The following is a 21,435-nucleotide window of genomic DNA, read 5'->3' as shown; positions in this document are numbered from 1 at the left end:
TGTTTGCTGTGTGCCAGGGCTTGGTCTCAGAACAGACTAGCTAGACAAGGCCCAACTTCCTAGGTCCCATCAATTCTTCTATATCATCTCCCCTCCGTCTTCACCTCACTGCGCCTCACAATGCTGGCCTCCTCCAGATGGTCCTCAAATACAACTAAGCTCAGTCCCCCCACAGCCTTTGCATGTGCCTTTCCCTCTACCAGGTACACCTTTCCCCAGATGCCCACATAGCACACTCCCTCCTTTGCCCCCCTCATCTTCCTACTCAGACATCATTTCCTCAGTGAGAGATTCTGTGACCATGCTATTTAAAATCCAGGGCCTACAATAGTGTCTGCTACAAAAGATATCCAGAAAATGCTTCTTGCATTAATACACGCTTACTAAGTGGCAGCGGCTTGGTGCAAGGCGCCTGTTGGAATGGGGTTCCCCGGACCCACCCCCTGAGCTGCTGACATACCGAACAGACCTGCTGGGTAAGTAAGGGCAGAAGCCGGGGGAGACCTGGGGGAAAGCTCCTGGGGAAAGCTCCTCGGATGAGGGCACAGCAGCGCAAAGGCTCTAAGATGACAACGTGCTTGGAGAAGGGTGGAAATCTGGAACTGAAAGTGTGAAGGGGAGCCAAAGTGGGCGGCAGGTCTGAGCGGTCCACGAGGTCAGCGGGAGTCTGTGGGCATGCAGGGTCTCTGGGAGACTGGGATTAGACTGTGAACCACAGGAGACCCACGGGACTTGATGTGGGTTTTTAACACGTTCCCTCTAGCTTTTGTTAAAAAGACAGATGGTTCAGGAACCCACGATGCGGCGGTGGAGATGGGGTGGGCTTGATACCCACTTATTCATTGAGCTGGTAAGGAACATCCACAGTATTGAGCTTCTGCGAGAGCCCGCCCAGGGCCTAGTGGGCGGAGTCCAGCCGAGGCCCCGCCCAGAGTGCCTGGAGCCCCGCGAGACGCCCCTCACTCCCACTCCCACTCCCTCCCCCCCCTCCCCCGTGACTTCCGGAGCACAGACTCAGCGGAGGAGGTGGAGGACCGTCGGAGATCACAGCCTTTATTTTTGGGCGGGCCTTTACGTTAGATGGGTACCGGGTGGGTCCTACTGGCCTCGCGGGGCGTCAGGGCCAGCTCCACCGGCGGCTCCCGGTCTTCCTCGAGGCGGGGGCCCAGGAGCTTGGGGCGGGCCTGCCAGAGCCGGGAGTCAGGATGCTGGACCCGTAGCCGCCCCTGCCCGGTCATCGCCAGCCCCCGGGGGCGCTCTGCTCCCCACAAACCCTCTCTCTGAGGGACCCTGGGGACACCCCCGCCCGTCCAGTCTCCCTCTCTGCCCGCCTGGCCTCCATCCCGGGCTCCCGACCTCTCCTTTTTGTCAGCCAGGTCCCCTGGGGTGCTCTGGACCTGGACAGGGACCTGCCCCCTGAATTCCTCCAGCTCTGCCTTTAGCCTGTGGAGAAGGGGCGAGGAGAGAAGAGGAAGAGAGCTAGGGTGGCGGGGGACGGGAAGGAAGCCCCTGGGGCACAGAGATCCGTGCCTCGGCCACAGCGACGCCGAGAGAGCCGAGGCTGGAGGGCCGGGGCGCGAGCACTTCTGGGAGGGGAGGTGCTGTGGGGGCATCGGCCCATTTCCTTCCTCCTTGCTCCTTTCACTTCCCGAGGCCTTCTTTCCCTCTCACCCGTCGTTCACGGCCAGGGCACCCTCGACCACAGGGGGCAAGCGCAGCTGCTGCTCCACCAGCTCCAGCTTGGCACGTGCCGAATTCTCTGCGGGGGTGGAGGCGTCACAGGCGGGGCCTGAAGCTCCAGCGTGCTGGCGGGACCCGCCCTTCGCCCCCGACCCTGCTCGGGAGACTCACCTTCAGTGAGCAGTTGCGCCTTGCTGTTCTCCAAGGCACGGATCTCCCAGGCCAGTCGCTGCTCCAGCATCTGTGAGGAAAGAGAGGAGGCCTGTCCGTCTGTCCGGCTGTCCTCCTGGACCCTTTCTCCTCCACGCCGCTCAAAGTCCTTACCTGAATTAGGTCATTCATTCATTCAACTATTAACTCAATGTGCAGTTTCTGCTCTGGCTGGGTGCTGTTGGAGATGCATTTCCCCTCAATTGCTCCCCATATCTCCGTGTACTCTCAAATCTCATCTCTTCCCACTCTCCTTGTCTTCCCTGTTCACCTTCCCCTTTGCTCTTCCTCAAATGCTCCAGGCACAGTTCAGCCTCAGGGCCTGTGCACTGGCCTTTCCTTCTGCCAGGAACATTTGCACCCAGATACCTGTTTATGTTCTTGTTTAGAGTCTGGGTATGCCTTCTTCTGCCCCCAGCCATCCTGGGACAGCAAATCCTCCGCCCTTGGGTTCCCTACTGTCTCCTCCTGCCTGGAATGCTGTGGAATGCATCCAGTGACATTAGCTAAATAAGGAATGATGTGTCCATAGCCTTTTCAGCGTTCCCATTTACCACTGCAAGGTGAGCACCCTAGGTGAGCAGGAGGGAAGCAGGATCAGCAATGGCTATTGCACCAGCCTGGGCAATGGTGTGGCAGTGGTGGGTGGTGAAAGGTGGCCAGATTAAAGATAAATGCTGAAAGATTGAGTGGGTGGCTGACAAGGAAGGAAGGAGACAAGGACTATCCCACAGAGGTGGGCAGGGCAGCCAGTGCAGACAATGAGGCCAGGAGAGGAGGGGCTTTGGTTAGAGGCAATGACAAAGGCTCACCTGGAATTCCCAGAGGGCCTTGTGCTGGCCGGTCAAATCCTCCAACTGTTCTTCGCCGTGCAACCTAGGGTCGACACCCAGCAATGAGAACACCTGCTGGGACCCACATCCAGCCTCCTTCAGTCTGGGGGTTCCTCACGCACAGGCCTTTCGACCTTTGCCTGCTGCTCCCTCTGCTAGGATTTCCTTTCTGGGCTTTATCCTTCAAGCCTTGGTTCCAGCAGCTCCTTTCCCAACAAACTCTCCCTGATGCAAGCCCTACTCCCACTCCCCACCCAGTGCCACACCAGGTTCTTGACCTGGGGTGACCTCAGTGGTTACCCAAGATTCCTCTGTTTACAACTCTCTTCAATCTGAGAATTATGGATAGAAATTTGGTCCAGGCACTCATGCAACATGTGCTTCCAGGAAACGGAAAGACAACCTCAGTCATATTCTCTGAATGATGCCCCACTTCCTCCTGCAGGAGTGGGTCTGGAAGCCTATTCATAACCTTCACCATTTTCCTTTCTTTTATTGATTGAACGTGAAACTTCATGTTCTTGTCGAGCCCATCGCCCTGTCCATCCTGTCCCTCATCAAACCATGCCTTCCCAAGAAAACTTTGTGAAGGGAGAAGTACTTTAGCTTCATAGACTCTAAAGTCCTGGCTTAAAGCCTGGATCTGCTATTCCACTGTGAGCCTGCACAAGTTACTTAATCTCTCTGGGTCTCTGATTCCTTATATGTAAAGTGGTGGTAATGATGGGAGGGTGACATCACCCCTTTAGTTGTCATTGTGAGGATTAGGTTGATAGATGAACATAAACTGCTTATCAGACTGTGTGTAGTGTAGTTAAGCATACACACACTTTAACTATCCATTATGTTCTCCAACCCAATTAGAATCCTGGTGCAGCGGGGTGTGAGACTTCTAGTCACAAGAATGTGTTAAGGTTCAAAGGATGGACAGATGGACAGATAGATAGTTGGATGGACAGTTAATTGGATAGTAAATGGCTGGCTGAAGAGATGATGGCTGCTTAGAGAAATAAAGAGTGGAGGGACGACGGCTGGATGGAGAAATAAAAGGATTGCTGGAAGGATGGACAGATGTCTGGGTGGATGATTGAGTGAATAAATGAACAGCTCAATGATTGGAAAGATGGAGAGAAGATGAATGAATGATTGGATGGATCAAAGATGATTAGATAAGAGGCTAGAGAGATAATGCCTGACTGGCTCACTGGATGAAGGGTTGGATAGTAGGACAGATGTATTGATGGATGGATGAATAGCTGAGCGGGTGGATGGGTAGGTAGATGGATGAGTGGGTAAATGGATGACTGGGAGCCTAAGTGAACAGACAGATAAATGAATGGATGGCAGAAGAGCTAGACAACCAATAGGGGAAGACTTAGAATAACACTAGGGGATGAAATTTATTTATAAAGAAACTAGCAGTGAATGATTTAAATGAGTGAGTTGATCTTAATACCACCATCTAATATCAGAGATGAACATGGGAGTCTCTTGTCTAGCCAATCTATTTTATAAAAAGGGAAAATGAGGAGTGTCTGTCCAAGATTCATTTTCCCTAGCTCTTGCTCCCTCCTCTTTCAGGCTGGGGAACATTGTGGGGAAGAGCTGGGCATGACCTCTTACCTCTGAGCTTCACTTTCCGTTGTTTGGCAGTGCAGCTGGAGGGTCCTCAGTGCTTCTGTAGGGAGAACCAGAGGGCCCTGTGAGAGCTCTTGGGAGTCAGGCTTGGGAAGAGGTGATGGGCATTGGAGGGCACTGACTTTAGTATTTACTTCAAGTTAGGGGGCAAGCAAGGGAGAGATCTGAGCAGACGGAAGCACCCTGACTCAGGTTTCAGTGGGATTCTTCTGGCTGTTGTGGGGACTGTGGGCTTTTGTGGGGTGATGAGGTAGAATAATGAAGACAGACCAGCTGGTAAATAAAAAACAGACCTTGCTTTTTACTCAAGACCTCTTCTAGGTGCACTTTCTCTCCATTCACTGGAAAACACAGTGACAATTTGAACCTCCAAGGAAGGGGCAACATCCTGTGCCCCCACGGCAATTTCATGCACAGGGCATGCCCAAGGTCACACAGAAGGTCTAGTACAGCCCCAGGGGAGGCTTGCCACCCCTGCACCCATCTCCTACCCCTGTCCTTGCCACCCTGCACCCGTCTCCTACTGGAGACCATGCGCATCCAGCTTCTCCCTCTCGCTGCTCACATTTCCTGCAAATGTCAAAAATGCAAAGATTGCAGAATGCCCAAGGTTTATACTGAGAGAAGAGATGATTATAAATAAATAAATGCACCAAGTCAGATAGAAATAAAGACTGTGAAGAAACAAATCAAGCAGGGGGGTGAGAGTGGCAGAGAGAAGGTGGTATTCTATTTTCACACGGGACCATCACGGTAGGGTGAAGTCTGCACCAAGAGCTGAAAGATGACTTGAGATAGCAAGAAGCCATCTGGATTCGAGAGGATGAGAGCACTGCAGGTAGAGAGAGCAGCCCATGCAGAGAGCCTCAGGTGTGCACAGGAACAGCAGCAGCCGTCATGGTCCTTCTCTGGCTCTCACTTACAGGAGTCCAATTCCCTGTGCAAGGCCTCCCAGAGATCTTGGGCTTCTCCCAATTCCTCACTGGATTTCTTCTTTGCTGGGCCAAAGAAGGGAAGAAGACACCGTGTGAGTGCAGCCTCTAGCCTTGTTCTTCTCTCTCAGGTTGCGACATTGCACACTCACCTTCAACAACCTGGAGGGGCCTGGATTTTACAGGTGAGGGAGTGGAGCTATTCAGGCCCTTCCTGGCCAGCTGGCCAGGCGCCCGAGTTTACCTTGCTGAAGCTCATTAATCCGGTGAATCAGGTGTCTTATCTGTGGCTCCAGGCTTCCCTCTGCAGAAGGAAAGAAAGATTGAGCCAAAGAAGACAGAGGCCTGGCTGTCCAAGGCAGATGGAGGAGGGTGGGTGTTGGCACTGTTGTCTCTGCTGCTATCAATCAACATGCATTAATTGAGTGCCTGCTGTATGCTGGCCTTTGTAAGATTCCCCCAGCATGGCCTACATTCTGGGTGGGAGAGGCGGACATTGAACAAAGATACATAATATCAATGCAGGTAGCAGTAACTGCTGTGAAGGGAAATAAAGTGAAGCAAGGAGTTGAAGAGTAAAAGGATAGAAGGCACTTCTTGGGAAATGGAAAGGCCCCAAATGAAGAGAGGGCAGGGAGCCCTGCAGTTCTGTAGGGGTGGGGCATGTGGAGGGAGGATGCATGCCAGTCAGAGGGACACGTGTGTAGTCCTTGCAGTGGGAGTGAGGGAGGCACAAGCCCAAAGTAATGGCTGAGGAGCTGGTGCGGCAGGTGTGAGTCTGGTAAGCAAGTGGAGAGCAGCAGGAGGCAAGGTGAGGGGAAGTGGAGGTGCAGCGCCTCCTGGGACACGGTGGAGGCTTCTAGATGTAATTCTGAGTGTGGTGGGAGCCAACAAGGACCTTTTGCCTGTCCCACCCTGTTAATAGCCTGGCAGGGTGGTTGTCACTTCTGTCTATCCAGACTGGGATTAGCCTCATTAGAGAAATGGGGAAAATGCCGCTTTCCTTTGAGGGTAGCAGCCCTCACGTTCTCCAGTGACAGGAGGTCACTACGTCTCTAATGGAGCCATCAATACCTTCTCATAGCCCCGATATCAGAGCTCGGCATGGACAAGGCTTCCTCATTAGCCATCTTGGCTTCAAGGTCAGTGGCACAGAGTTGGGGCAAAAGCTTCCCAGCCCGAGCTAGCTGGGTCTCATCACCAACCCCACTCTGCAGTTAAGCTCAAGCCTCGGATTTTCCAAGGCCACCCAATCCAGTTCCTGTGACTGCGAGGACAGTGGGTGCTTTTCCAAGTGGCTGATTGTGACTGACAAATCCCTGGGGGTGGCGGTAGGGGGTCAGGGGCACTCTGCATTTCTAGTCCTGCAATGTCTCTAAGTTTAGCCCAGGGAGCAGCCCTAATGCACTGCTGCAGGTAGCCACAGGGTGAGGGGAATGGGAGGCTCTCTTTTATTTGGAACAGACCAATGAAATGGATTGTAGAATTTAACCTGAGGACAGGCTGGGGAAGGGTGGCAGGGCTCTAACCTCAAATCCAGCCAGCAGTCAACCCAGCCCCTACTCAGGCTGGGTCCCAGGCCCCCCTCAACAAGAAAAGCAAGGTGCAAAGCCTTTGTGTTGCCATTCATATATAAAAAGGGTGGACGAAGAATACACCCCTAAGAATGTATGTTGTTGTTTTTTTAAATCTCTGGAAAAATATCCAAGAATTTAAAAATAGTTGCTGCTGGCTTGTGGATCAAGGAAATGGATGACTGGTGTGTTTGCGTGTGTGTGTGTGTGTGTGTGTGTGTGTGTGTGTGTGTGTATTAAGAGGGCAGGGTTTTTGTATCCTCTTATATCTCTTGAATTTTGACATTGTATTTTTGGTTCAAAGAATAAATTGTATTAGAGGCAGAAAGAGGAAGGGGATAATTTCCCAAGGTTGTGAATTGAGGGGGCTGGGTTTGAGGCACATGCCTGACTCAGGACCCCAGGGAGGCCTGAGATACAAGGAGACACATGACCTTTCTGTAGCTTTTTCACCATTGCCAGCAAATCTTCAGCCTTCTTCGAAGACTTGGTCTGCCCTGTGGAGACAAAGACTACAATTACAGGATCCAGTGCGAGTGAGAGGTGACTGGGGAAAGGTCCAGGCCTGAATGGGAAGGGAGGAAGGAAGTCCAGTGGGTCCTGCAGATATGCTGGGCCGGAACCGAGGATAGGCTGAGGTCCAGGCTTCTAGCCAGAGCAGGCTCCCTTCCGTGCCTTGTCTCTGAGGTTCTGAGGTTTATGGAGTGTGCTGGGTGAATCAGGACCCCTAAGGGTCAAGTTCTTCCTGAGAGGTCAAAGGACTCCACATACATCCACTTAATTAAACTCAGGGGTGAGAGAAAGGGAAGCACTTTTGCTGCTGCTGCTCAAAATCAGTATGAAGTTCTAATCAATGCGATAGGACAGAAAGATTTCATATGAATGTCTTTAAAATCATTATAGGCCACAGTTTGCAAAGTCTTAAAGAATTGATAGATCTAGGAAATAGTTATTAATGACTGCTAATGACTGCTAACATTGAAAAAAGATAACTGGGTATTCTGAGAAGAACATAACACCACCTATGAGGATTTTTGCCAACCAAAAAAACGGGAATCTTATAAGGTTTCCATACCTAAATACCAATGTAAAGGAAATACAAGGGGCAGGGAAACATGTTAAATGATATCATTGGGATGCCATCAGTATCATAAGACTCTGGGAAACTACACAGGACAATCTTGTTTCTTCAACAAATAAATTGCAAAGAAGAAAAAAAGAGAAGAAACTCTATGATTGAAAGAGATGAAACATATATCAATCACTTGTAATGAACAGAACTTATTTGGATCTTGATTCAAACACACTTTTCAACATATACACTTCTATATATTTTTAACATGAGCCCATGTTACTTTTAAAATAACAACAAAAATAAACAGAAAAATATATTAATATCTTACAAACTCTTGGAATCAATGGTAAAAGGTCAAAGCCCAATGACTCACTCTTCTCCAAGGAAAACTTGGCAAAGAATGAAAGGCAGTTCACAAGTCACATGATAACCAAAAAGTAAGTAAAAGGCTTACCCATGGTCCTATATAGAAGAAAGTCCCTTCCCCTCAGACCCCAAATTCCTCAATTCCCCTCCACAGAGGTCATTAGTGTTACAAGCTATTTGTGCATACTTGGAGATAATTCAACTCATACGCAAGCATATTTTCAGTCTTTCTATCTAAGTGGTATCATAAGTGGTGTTGCACAACTTGTATTTTACATTTGGCAATGTGTACTGGTGATCTTTTTATTCTTTTTAGTGGCTGCACAGTGGTCCACTGAATGAATATGCAATAATTTAAGAGTAGTCCCCTACTGGTGGATATTTGGTTTGTTTCCTTCTTTTGCTGTTACAATGTCACAGTGACCATCTTTATTAGTTTTCTTGGGTTGCCGAAACAAAGTACCACAAACTGGGGCTTCCTTTTTGTGTGTCTTCACCTTTTTTTTTTTTTTTTTTTTATCTCTCTGTCTAAATTTCCCTCTTCTTATAAAGACACATATTGGATTAGGGCCCATTAGGTTATTCAGTATAACCTCATCTTAACTAGTTATATCTACAAAGATCCTATTTCCAAGTAATGTCACATTTTGAGGTTCTGGTGGAAATGAAATTTTGGGGGGACAAAATTCAACCCAGTACACTATCCTTGGACATTCGTCTTTGTGCACACATGGGAGTGTATTATTGGATAAATTCCTAGAAGGCTACCTCCCGGATCAAAGGGCATGCATATTTTTAAATTGACTGGTATTATGGAATTGCCCTCCACCTGTTTTGGGCAGGCCCAGAAAGGATTCCTTCCCCATACTCTTACTAGCCAAGTATGTTTTCAACCTTTTCCATTTTTGCCCACCTGATAGGCGAAAACAACATTTTATTTAAAACTTTCTGGTAGTTAATATCCAAAACTTACTCAACTTTTCTACATCAGAAACTCCACTTCTAGGAATCTATCTTAAGGGCATAATTAAGAATCGTAGACAAGATATTCATTGTTTCACTGTTTGTAATTTTAAAAGATGGAAGCAACCCAAAGCACATTCGTAGGATGAAATTTTTGTCGCCATTAAAAATCGTGTTGTACGCCTAGGGTTCTTAACCAAGCTTATTAAATTTTGCTGCAATATTTCACAGTATGTTCACTTTCTTTACATCTTTTTGTCTTGCATGAAATCTTTTACAAATTTGTATGCATTAATTTTGCATTTGAATTTCTAAATTACTTAATAAACAAATGTAGAACATAGAGGAAAAAGTAAGTCTTCCCTCACCAACAGCCCCTTCTCCAAGTCATTCCCCTTCTCAGAAGTAACCACTACCAACAGTTTGGTGAAGATACTCAGAGCTCTTAGTAACATGTATTTCACGTATTCCTTTAATTTTTACATTTTTATCCAAGTAACATTTTAAAAACATCTAAACACTAAAGAAATGTGTGAAGTTAAAAATAAAACCCTTCCTTCTCTGCTTGGCCCTAAATCTCAGTGCCTTTCTCTGACATAATCCCTTTTAATAGGCTGGTATGTTCTCTCTTGAGATATTAAAATTTTTTAAATACTCTTAATATTTGGAAATTAAACAAAAAAATTAAAGCTACTTTAATGAGAGATGTTTGTGGTTGTTTTCTTTCTAAATACTTCATTATGAAAATTTCCAAATGTACATGAAACTAGGGAAGATACCACGATGAACTCTGATTGCCCAGATCTGACAATCATTAATATTCATGAATATTTGCTTCAGCTATGTGTTTCTTGTACTAAAGTATTTTCAAGCAAGTCCCAGGCTTCATAACATTTCGTCCCCAGATACTTCATTAAGAGCCTCACTACTTGAAGATATTTTCTTAGATGACTCCAATCCTATAAATAACACGAGAGATTAACAATCATCACTAATCACTGGATCATTAATATCATCCAGTGCCCAGAACATGATTCCCTCTCTGTCCCCATTTATCTTTTATAGCTGGCTTTTACAACCATACCTGTGAAAGTTCGATCTATGTTTTCCTCTCCCCTGTATTTCTAGTTCTAGTCTTGGGGTAAGATCATGGGTGACCAGTAAATCTTTTATATAATCCAACTAACAGTTTGATAATTTAAAAAAATCTGTTACAAAACACCCTATAGAGCATGATACCCTTTTAAACATTTTATTTTGAAACTTCAAGATGTACATAAAAGTTGTAGAAATAGACCACCACGTTCCTATTTGCCCTTGTATCAGGCTTCCCATTTCTGTGCCATAAATTGCAGGCATCATGGTCCATGATTCCTTAATGTCCCAGTGTATATTTCCTCTATACAAGGGGAAACTACCAGGTAACCACAGTATAACCACCAAAACCGAGATGTTAATAGTAATCAATATTAATATATGATCCTTGGATGTGATTCAAATTTTCCCTGTTACATTTTAAAACTATACAGTACTACTTATATTTTTCTAAAAGAAAAATTTAAAAAAATCACAAAAATGCCCGTACTTCTGCACAGATCCCCAAATCCAAGTCCCTCATTAAGCCATCAGTTTGGACTTCAGCCCGCAGACATTTTTCTATGCAACCCACACAAGGCTACAGTTGATACTACCACCCACCCTCCCTTTCAAATCCCAAATTGTTTTCTCATAAAGATACGATCTCTCTTGGAGCTCATTCTGTGTCAATAAATCATGACCTTGTCCTTTTAAAAGTAGTTATTTTAAATTAAATTGGAATTAGTTTTTCCCTGCAGCTTAAAAAGAAAATCCACCACGTAGGCATTCCATCTGAAGCATGGATATACCAAAATTTAGCCATTCCTATGACTGTTCCTTGGGTTTTGCTTCCATCAACACACTCCAATGTTCCTTCCTGGTCCACACATCTGTGCATTCTCCTGATTACCAAGCATGGGACTGAAGATAAGGAATAGCATTTTGGATGCTAAAAGTGTTCTGCCAAACTGACTCTAGCAAAACCTGTCCTGGTCAGCTCTCAGTGAGGAAAGAGATAATCTTTTCCCCATAGAGTAATCAATACATGATATTATCCCTCATTTTACAAAGCCAATTTTGATGGCTAGAAATGGGAACCTGATATGCTTTACATTTTCTCCATTTTTGGTGAAGTTAGTGACTTCAATTTTGATGAATTTGAGATACTAACTAAACATTTTCTGGCAGTCAGCTAGCTATGGTAAGTGCTTAATAAATGAGATTTGCAGGTTTCATTTCTGTCCATCCTTTGTTGAAAGCTGGCATTCAATTTTTGCCCCTAACCTGAGGGCTCTCCATATTAAAATTATTTCATTATTCATACAATAAACAAAGAAAATTATTGAGGACCTACTATGTGCTAAGCAGGCATTGTCTGGGCACTGGGGAAACAACAATAAATGATTCTAACATCCCAGGACAGATAATAACAAGTAAACAATCATTGTTATCGATGTCTACGTAGACAGGTCTGGGAAAATGCAATCCAACACGTTTATTAATATAGCGGTTTAAAGACTGTGCAGGAAGGGGGTTTAGCAACTGATGAAAGGAGCGCAGAAAGTTGACAACTGTTGAAACGATGGGTATACATGGGCATTCACCATGCTGTTTTCTGTACTTTGGTACATTTTGAAAATTCCTATAGTTAAAAAAAAAAGCTAGTGATACAATGGAGGATCACTGTGTTGGGCAAGTCTCTCCTTTTGGCTCGACTGCAGTTCCCACTTGTCTGTAGGACAATCTTCACCCCCTCACTGGAGTGGGGGTGTCATTGTCAACGTGCCCGGGAGAAAAGGAAAAGGTCTGTAGGAGTGCCCTTCTCCATTAAGATTTAAGAGTCCACACAGAGCGTGATAGGAGCTGGGTGCCAAGTGACCTTGGGGGATGGCTGTTCCTTTCCTCACATGTGGCAGGAGCAGAGTAACTTTGTGAGAAGGGCCACCCCCGGTCGTGGCTTAACGCGCCAGTGTGTCTCCTCTACACACAGGGAGTCTACAGAAGACGTATACCACGGAGTCTGTTGTTTACAGTAAAGAAACTAAACAGTATGTCCAATAAAGCTGCCATGAGTGAATCTAGATGACGAGAATATGCATGTTATTTACCTCCACTTTGCTGAACAGTGTTTTATAAAAGGCTTACAGTGTTACTTTTTTTTTTTTATCTCTTTAAAATGTTTACCGCTATCACAGTATTTCATGACTGTACTAGGACAAGGCTCCATCCCACTGCCCTGGCTGGGAGAGGCCCGCATTACCTTCACCCTCCTCAGCCCCCTCGACGTCCAGCGGCTCCATTTTCAAAGCCTCCAACGTCCCCGCCATTTTCCAGCGCGGGGCTTTCGCGCCTGCGCCTTGGGCGGTTGGTTGGAGGGGAAAAAACACGGGAGGGCAGAAGTGCTCCGCAGTGCGCATGCGTGCCGTGCGCGCCTGCTCCTCATGATCGCGGACCGTCCCGCGCCCGATTGGCAGTTAGAGGCATGCAACCCGTTTGCAGATAGAACAAGGGCAGAACTAGGGCCTTAGTGGGTTGGGGAGTTAGTATTGTGCATACACACATAAACCTAGGGCCGTCTCTCCTTCTCCAGGTTGCTTGTAATTGTGCCGGTTGTGAGAAAACCTGGGACAAATGTGCATGTGTTACGCGGTGGTACACAAAAGTTCGAATCCCTTTTCGTTTACAAATTCTCACTTAACAGCCCGTGAGAGGGTATCTCCATTTCACGAATGAGCCTCAGAAGCTAAGTGTACCTCCTATGTAAAACTTCTGCATTCAGCCAATGTGTGCAGTCAGGGGCTTTGCCCTGGGTCACATACCCTGTAGACAGTGGAGGCTACCTTTTCATTAACAGCAGCAGCCAACACTGATGACGGTAAGGATGAAGTACGGGAAGGGCAAAAGAATGTCCTTCTGGGGAGTGGTTTAGGCCTTTGATATACAGTCTTCTTTCTTTAAAATATTCTCAGGCCCGTTCCTGGCACAGGCTGGCCCTGCATTCCCATTTCCAGAACCCCCATGGGCCAGCCAAAGAGACCTTGGCCAGCCCTGGACACTCAAGTAGCAGGCAGACTCTGGATGCAGGAAGAGGGTGGAGTGCTAAGAACTGGAGGAGACAGCCCCTGGCGGAAGCTGGAACATCATCCAAGTGGAGGAGGCCAAGCAGAGGGAGGGGAAGAGGTCTAAGGATTTCTCCAAAGGTAGAGCTGCATGAAGGGCCTGGTAATACAGCGTGCTCACCTGTGTGCAGTCATACTGCCGCCCAGCTCTCGTGTGTGGGCAGGCCCTCAGATCTTGCTCTTGCCCCACTGCCCAGGGAGAGAGAGACCAGCCACAGACACCACTGCACCACCATCACTCCTCCTCTCCCCGCACACACGACACCTGCCCACCCAATTCCCAAGATGGACACAGAAGGTAAAAGCCAAAGGTGGTTGGTTGTTCCCAGCACACCCAATCTGGGAGCTCTGCTGCTCAAGGTCCAGGAAATAAGCCATTATGGGAAGCTTGGTCCATAGAGGCAGCTGGGACTGCTGGGGGTGTGGAATACTTGGGTGGGTAACGAATGAAGAGCCGATCCTCCTCTTTCTTCACCCAGCGCAGGAGTTTGGTCACTACCAAGATGGCACCTGCCTTGGTCACCAGGGGGCTGAGGCAGGTATAGAGCTCAAATTTGGAGGTCACCTGTGGGTTTGAGGGGAGACAGAGTCAGTTGGGCTGGAGCTGGCCATGTCCAATCCTGTCCACCTGACCCTAGCCCCATGCCTGTCTCCTTTTTAGAGGAGACACACCTGGCAGCAGCTCCTACCTGGTGCTGCCTGGTCACTGGGCTGAAGCAGGTAAGTTGGTATTATTGTGTCATGGGTGGGCTAGGGCTTCTCAGTTGGGCCAAGGGGTCATCCAGATCTACTGGTTTCAACTGGGTGATGCTGTGTGTGTGTGTGTGTGTGTCTGTGTGTGTGTGTGTCTCTGCATGTGTGGTCTGAACCTCAGTTTGCTCATCGGTGGACTGGGTTATAACAACACTTAACATTTAATGAGCAATGGTTGTATACAGGTCCTGTTCTAAGTTCCACAAACCTATGTTTTCATGATCTGTAGCCTGAGTGTAATATGAGGGTTAATTCAATTTAATCCTCACACCAACCTGACTCAGCCTGATTAGATCACCAGCATCTTTCCACACCAGCTCTCACTGCTCCCCTTCACTCCCTTTGTTCCAGCCACTGAGCCTCTCCTTGCTATTCCTCAAACATACACCAGGCCCAGTCCCATCTCACAGCATTTGCACAGTCCTTTCCCTCTGTCAGGTGTACTATTCCTCCAGATACCCACATGGCCCACTACCTACCCACTCCACTTAGATGCCATCTCCTCAGTGAGGCAACCCCTGACCACCCAACTGAAAATCCTGGGCCTACCACATCTTGGTTCTGAAATACCATTCTGCACTAAAAGGTACAAGAGCTCCTTGGACAAACGGCTGATTTTATGGAGTGGCAAAGAGAAAGTACAAGATGAGTTTGGAACATCCTGTGCCAGAAAGACGTGCTCACGCAGTGATGGGGACATGTCAAAAAGACACAGGGGCCAGCCTGGTCTCTCACAGGCTAAATCAGAGAAAATTTGAGCACAGAAAAGGCTTTTAGCCCACTCACCGAATTAAAGAAAAATCCATGAGACCAAACAGATATAAAGTTAAAAATTCAACAAATACAGGAAGAAAAATTCTTCCATACCGTAGAATTTCAAACACTAACTGTAGAAGGAATGATAGTTACAAAAATAACCATCTAGCAAACAGCAGAGTAATAACTGTTGCAGGTAAGAATCATTAACGGGTATTAAAATCAGTGCATGAACTAATATTTACTAATTACAAAGGGGGGATATTTTCTAATTACAAAGGGGGGAAACGTGAACTTCACAGTGGAGAAACCTGGCAGACACCACCTTAACTAAGTGATCAAAGTTAACATCATCAAGAAAGGAACAGACTGACCTGTGGGCCTCCTGATACAACGTTGAGAAGGGCACAACATGACTTCTGTGATAATCTTCCCCCAAATGCATAACCTCAATTTAGTCGTAATAAAATACCAGGAAAACCCAGTTGAGGGACACTCTACAAACAAACTGGCTGGTGACTCTTTAAAAGTGCCAAGGTCATAAAAGACAAAAAAGACTGAGGAACTCTTCCAGAATAAACAGACGAGGGAGACACAATAAATAAATCCAACATGTGATCCTGGACTATTTTCTAGACCAGTAAAAGGACATTAGTGGGACAACTGGTGAAATGTGAATGAAGTCTGGATTAGATGCTGTACTGATTGCTTAATTCCTTGATTCTGGTAAGTTCCTGTGGTCATGTTAACCTCTCGAGAAATTAGGTGAAGGAACTATAGTCATTCCTTGTACTATTTGGCAACTTCTTCTTAAGTCTAAAATTGCTTGAAAATGAAAGTTAAAAAAACTAAAACTAAAATAAAATCCTCGGCCTAGAACAAAGCCTGATACACCAAAGGCACGCAATAAATGATTTAATAAATGTGCACTAAATGGCCGAGCCTGGGGGGAAGTGCCATTGCCAAAGGGGTCACCTTGACCAAATTCCCAGAACAGCTGACCTCTCATAGACCCATAGAAAGGGTGGGGGAGGAACCCTGAAAAGACCCCAGGAAAGGACATCCCAGGTAGGAGGCACAGCATGGGAACAAGTCTGTGGACCAAGGAGTGCTGGGGACTCATGGAGTCAAAACTGAACTGGTGTCTGCAGACACAGGGGCAGACCTACTGGGAAAATGGGAAATCAGCAGACACAGCAATGGCTGAGAACGGAGCCTCTGGAAAGTTGAAGACACTGTACTGGTTACTAATGGGGGAACAGCCAACAGAATCATGGGGCTAATGGAGGTTTGTAGACACTGTGATTGATCCTTATGGGTTTCAAAGACACCCGTGCAATGACAGGGACAGTGCTGGAGGCAAAAACACACAGCTCAGGCAAGTCATAGTGTGCTTGATGGATGGAGTTTGTTATGGCTGGGCTGGATATGATGGAGGGGAAGGAGGATTGAAATGGGGAATTCGCCCCTTCAGAGCCTTGCCCAACTCACCCAGGCCAGCAGCGTCTCCTTCTCACCCACATGGTAAATGAGGCGCAGGGGCCGGGAGGTGCTATGGAGACGTGCATGCAGGCGGTGATACAGGTCCGACAGGCGCTGCCGCTCCTCCTCTCTGCTGTACGGGGCCTCTAGTTCCGGGCTGCAGTGACGGAGCCGCGCAGGGGACAAGGTCAGTTTAGAGCTTTCTTTGATGGCCTATCTCCCCTTAGTCTAGGGAGTTCAGTTAAGTGAGGGAGCTAAGTCTTTCCCGTTAGATTTGAAAAATCTCAGTGGTTAGAGGCCCAGCTTCCCCATCAAACTGGGAGATTCCTTGAGTCCTGGGGCCCTCCTCTCCATTAGAATAAGGGATTCTTTGTGGGTGGTGGTTGAGCTTCCTTCATCAGTCAAAGACCCCTTTTATTGCATCTTTCTAGAGCATGGCTGCCTTTCTTTCCCAAGTCATGTCTATGAGATGCTAAACATTCCAGTTAGATAAGTTTTCCCACCCGGCCAAATGTCCACAGCATCAGGACCCACCTGGTAAACTGGGGGAGCTGGCGGTGATGGTCGGGGATGTCCAGTGGTTTATAGAGAAAGTGCCGGAGGCCTGATGCCCCCACAGCCTGCACACTGTAGGCAAGGGCAATGGCTGATGGGGCATTAGAGAAGCTGACAGCCTCCCCAAGGGCACGCATAGCACCAAGCGTGTGCATGCCGTCTTCGACCAGGCGCCGGCAGGTGGCCATGTCGTGGAAGGCCTCGGGGTCGGTGCTGAGCAGCAGCAGGCAGACAGGCGTGGCATCCAGACGGGCCACGTAGGCGTAGAAGAAACCGTCGGGGTTGAAGCGAGGCAGGCACACAGGTGCCCAGGCCTCCCCCGCCGCAAAGGCCGGTGCACCCACCCAGTTGAGCAGCAACTGCAGGTCAGCTGGGTCCAGCCGGCACTCAGCCAGCACATTCCGCTCCTGGGCTGCTGTCACCAGCTGACCACCCACTGCCAGCACTGACAGTGCCAGGCCGGGCGCTGTGCAACGTCGGAGCAGTGAGCCCAGTGCATCCCGCAGCGGGCGAGCAAGGGGCACACAGCGCACAGCGCCCAGGAGCAGGGCACCTGGGTCCCGCTCCACACCGTCCAGAAGCCGGTCTAGTGTGCGCTCCGAGCCGGCCAGCAGGCGGCGAAGGTCATAGTTCTGCTTCCGGGCGAAGATGCGGGCCACGCTTGCTCGTGTCAACGTGCTCACGATCTGCGCGTGCACAGCTAGCAGCTCCCCGCGCAGCTGGGCTACTGATTGAGGAGTCCTAGACACAGCCACCAGCAGCAATGGGCCCTGCTGGAGGAACACCAGCTTGTGGTCCTCTAGGGGAGGGAAGAGATGGGGCAGGGGGTAGAGGTGACTCAGTGAGGGCTGGAGCGAGATAGGTGAAGCTCTTCTGCCCTTTCCCTGAACACACATACCTCTGGGCCAAGCTTGCGTGTTCACTCTGTGGACACTTGGACTAGGGTTAAGGACAAGCTGGGGGAGTTTGGGCATTTGTAGAGACATGATGGGATGGTCAAGGAATCAGGTTAGACACACAGCAGGAAGTTGGGGAAAATAGAGCAATGACTGGCACACCGCCAGAAGAATACCTGACTCAGCCACACAACCCCAAAATCATGCTCTCACATAAGTAAGTATGCAGCCAGTCACTTAGACCTCAGTGACTTCATCACTCAGAACCCAGAAGACCAGACAGATGGACACAGCCCCCACCGCCCTTCTTCAAACACCTGGCTCTCCATCCACACACACTGATCCACCCCTGGCTGGCTGGACAGTGACCCAGGAACCCAGACAGACAGACCTACAGCTTGCAAGCCAACCAAATCCATGTTCCCAGTCACTGTCTTGTTCTGCCTCCTGCCCCTTGGCTCACCAGCATAGATGGCGCGGATGGCATCTCCTGCACTCTGCACGAAGGACACGAGGGCTGTCATCACACCCATGGTAGTCGACAATGCTTCCACACTACCGTACCTCGAGTAGATGGGCTTGCCTGCCTCGCTCAGCACAAACACGTGCTTCCTCTTGCTGCGCCAGTCCTCATCACTGGGGTCTCCACCCTGGCCCCCAGAGCCACTCTCAGGGTCATCCAAGGGACTATTCTCAGAGGCTGCAGGATCCCAGAGCCGACAGGTACATGATGGGGCCTCCAACTGGGGCAGTGGTGACCGCAGGCCGGGTGGCTGGTCCTTGATCTCGGATCCTGAAAGGGAGCCCCTGGTAGGTCAGCTGCCTGTGGACTCCCACTAACCCCATGTGCTGAAGTACCGACCAAATCCCTACCAGCCCCACCGTGACCACTACTAACCTCTACTAACATCCAAGACTTCAAGTGACCTCCACTGACTCCCTTGACCTTCTTTGATTCCATTCTCCCTTCTCCCCAATGATCACTATTAATCTCCACTAACACTCAGGACTTCAGTGATCTCCACTGACTCTCCTGATCCCCTTTATTCTCACTGATATCCACTCTCCTTCCTACAATAACCACCAAAATATACACTAACACAGGACTTGAACAATGACCTCCACTGCCCTTCCCCATGATCATTATTAACAATCACCAATGAAATCCACGACTTCATTCCCCCTACTGACTCCTCCCCCATTTACTCCAGTTGATGTCCACTGGTCCCCCAACAACCATTACTATCCATTGGCAACTATGTCTCAACAATTTTCCCATAAAAATCCCCCAATGATTTTATGATTTCCCTCCAAATCAGGGAATCCCATATTCCTTCATTCTCTCACTGACATTCACACTCCACATGTCTCCCCAATTACCAATTACCTTCTCCCAATATCTGCCATTATTTGCCCATAATTCCCAAGTTCTCAAAGATTCACCATTTATTCTCAGTGATGTCCACTGATCCTTTCCAATGACCCCATTAACATCCACTAATCCCAAAGTGGTCAATGAGCGATGATTTCCCAATGACTCCCATTGATTCTTCACAGAATACCTTTACCCATCCACCTGGGTCTTCAAAAACCCTCCTACGGGTCTTCTGTCTCTCCAAATAATTTCACTGATGATGTCCACTGCTTCTCCACCAATGATCACCATTAACATCCACTAACATCTGGTTCCTTAAAGGTTCCGTCCAACAACTTACCATTCACTCCTCCATGATATAAACATCCTTAGTGCCCACGGGCCCTCATTGATCCCCTTAACCCATCTCAATGTTCTTTAAGAATAACACCAAACACCAATAGCCCCCAAAGACCCTGATTTCTAAATAGTCTGCCTCTGACCCTATTAACTTTCTTTTGGTCAGTCACCGACCCAAACATCCTAAATCCCCAATGCCCCTCTCTGACCCCAACTGATCCCTTTCTGATTCTTCAAAGACATAAACTCACTCCAAGTCCCCAGTGAACACTGACTGATGCCCACTGATGTCCTATTCATGCCTCAATGATTTAAACTACAATGTCAGTCAACAATGACCTCCTACTGACCTGGCTATGTTTTAAGCTACTTTCTTGCGTTCCCAAACTCTTCTCTGGTCCCCCATTGCCCTCCCCCAACAACGACCCCCGCTATAGAGTCCTTCTAAGACCCCAGTGAGGGGAAGGCATACCGGTTTCCTCCAGACCCTCCTCTCTGGGGTCTGGCGGGTCCTCGTGAACTCCTCCACTGTCTCCAGCCTCCTCACTGGGGGACCGCGTGTCCTCCAAGTCCTCCGCGTCCCCGGGGGCAGGGGCAGCAGTGTCTCCTCCGGCCTCCATCTGCACATCCCTGTGGGGGAGGGGAATTGAGGATGAGAGGAAGCAAAAGAAACTTCTTCAATGCCTTCACCGAGCCTGGCACCCCGGTACACACTCCTAGTGCTCGTGTCCCCTGTTTTCAACAGGGTGAGACATTAAAAAACATGACCAAATACTGGCATCCTCCAACACTCTCCGAAGAGGAAGGCTCTACCGAGCCTCAGGAAATAAAGACACATAAACACCTGTTTTAACCCGGTATCTCAACTGGCCGGGCACCATTACTTCCCGTAGCCGGGGAAGCATCACACTTCCGGGTGCGGCGGCCGTCCTGCCACACTTCCGGGTGCGATGCCTCTCCGAAGGAACTTCCTGTTGCGGAGTCTCCTTCGCTCCCCGCGGAGCCCAACCCCTTTCTCCCGCCGCCCGCTGGCGTTCCCTCACCGTTGAGATGGCGAGCGCCACTTCCGGATCTCCGGATCTGGCTGGGAACCCGGCGAGCCCCCTCTGCAGTCCTTCCCACCGCTCCGGCTCGCGCTTTCACCGGGGGCGAGCCGGGCCCACTTCTGGTCCTGAAGGCAGTCGGCGTGAGGGGGGCGCGGCTCACGCTTAGCCAATCCGGAGTACGGCACTGCCTCCCTGGTGGCCCAATCAAGGGAAGCCGGCTTCCCTCCTGCGGTGTCCGCATCGTCTCTCTACCAATACTGCGCGTGGAAGTACGATTGCACCCGCCCATCCCTTGACAGACATTTTTCCTAACAATCGAAGGCTCGAGGTAATTCCTGTCTTCACGTGAAGAATTTCAGAGCCTAAGTTATGATACTAGATACCCGTGCCCGACCAATAGACATGCTCCCGGAGAGAACGGAGGCAACTTCACCCTCCCTTATCCACCAGGAAAAGCGGGGGGGATGAGGTTGGAGTGGAGTCTGGGCAGAAAGTGAATACTTGACGGACAGTCGCCACTGCCAATTGGAGTGCCGTGCGCAACCTGGCCAGCCTATGGGACTCGGCTACGAAAGCGGGAGGCGGGCCTCTCAGAAGTAGGACGTATTCGCGAGTGTCTCTCTCCATTCATCCAGGCGAAAGGCTCGCCCCCTCTGGAGGGAAGCCCCAGCGGTAGACATCCTCACGGCGCGAGGAAGTGAGTTTGCGAAGTCACCGTGCAGGCTGATCAGGGCTTGCGCAGATGGGCAACAGGTCAAGCTGACCT

General features: G+C 48.9%; 2 protein-coding genes across 3 annotated transcripts; both read right to left on the bottom strand.

Annotated features, from left to right (window-relative positions):
- Positions 1–1,110: 1,110 nt before the first annotated feature.
- On the bottom strand, positions 1,111–7,359 carry SYCE1L (synaptonemal complex central element protein 1 like). The gene is made up of 9 exons (XM_081031480.1): positions 7,302–7,359; positions 5,538–5,597; positions 5,285–5,359; positions 4,655–4,702; positions 4,347–4,494; positions 2,703–2,766; positions 1,852–1,921; positions 1,672–1,759; positions 1,111–1,184 (listed from the first exon to the last, which is right to left on the bottom strand). Exons 1-9 carry the CDS (start codon positions 7,321–7,323, stop codon positions 1,118–1,120), a joined length of 642 nt encoding a protein of 213 aa, XP_080887606.1. The 5' UTR covers positions 7,324–7,359; the 3' UTR covers positions 1,111–1,117.
- A 4,459-nt stretch (positions 7,360–11,818) lies between these two features.
- MON1B (MON1 homolog B, secretory trafficking associated) lies at positions 11,819–20,814 on the bottom strand. Of its 2 annotated transcripts, none has more exons than XM_081032917.1 (6): positions 20,667–20,814; positions 20,096–20,253; positions 18,373–18,702; positions 16,993–17,812; positions 16,468–16,615; positions 11,819–14,032 (listed from the first exon to the last, which is right to left on the bottom strand). In XM_081032917.1, exons 2-6 carry the CDS (start codon positions 20,241–20,243, stop codon positions 13,823–13,825), a joined length of 1,656 nt encoding a protein of 551 aa, XP_080889043.1. In that variant the 5' UTR covers positions 20,244–20,253; positions 20,667–20,814; the 3' UTR covers positions 11,819–13,822. The 2 variants fall into 2 exon arrangements, with proteins under 2 accessions (XP_080889043.1, XP_080889044.1); XM_081032918.1 differs by lacking the exon at positions 20,667–20,814 and adding an exon at positions 20,468–20,546.
- Between the last annotated feature and the right edge of the window lie 621 nt (positions 20,815–21,435).

Source organism: Rhinolophus hipposideros (genome assembly GCF_964194185.1).
Source record: "Rhinolophus hipposideros genome assembly, chromosome: 21".
NCBI classification, from domain to species: domain Eukaryota; kingdom Metazoa; phylum Chordata; class Mammalia; order Chiroptera; family Rhinolophidae; genus Rhinolophus; species Rhinolophus hipposideros.
The sequence above is the reverse complement of the archived record's forward strand: the minus strand, read 5'-3'. Positions and strand labels throughout refer to the sequence as shown.

Excerpts from the sequence above, each read along its gene's own strand:
- SYCE1L (XM_081031480.1), bottom strand. The coding sequence starts at position 7,323 with ATGGTGAAAAAGCTACAGAAAG. Across the intron at positions 2,767-4,346 it reads ACGGAAAGTGAAGCTCAGAG|GTTGCACGGCGAAGAACAGT; the intron begins GTAAGAGGTCAT and ends TGTCGACCCTAG. Across the intron at positions 1,185-1,671 it reads GCCCTGGCCGTGAACGACGG|GCCCGCCCCAAGCTCCTGGG; the intron begins GTGAGAGGGAAA and ends CGGCTCTGGCAG.
- MON1B (XM_081032917.1), bottom strand. The coding sequence starts at position 20,243 with ATGGAGGCCGGAGGAGACACTGCTGCCCCTGCCCCCGGGGACGCGGAG. Across the intron at positions 18,703-20,095 it reads GGAGGGTCTGGAGGAAACCG|GATCCGAGATCAAGGACCAG; the intron begins GTATGCCTTCCC and ends GCTCCCTTTCAG. Across the intron at positions 17,813-18,372 it reads CATCCGCGCCATCTATGCTG|AGGACCACAAGCTGGTGTTC; the intron begins GTGAGCCAAGGG and ends TCCCTCCCCTAG.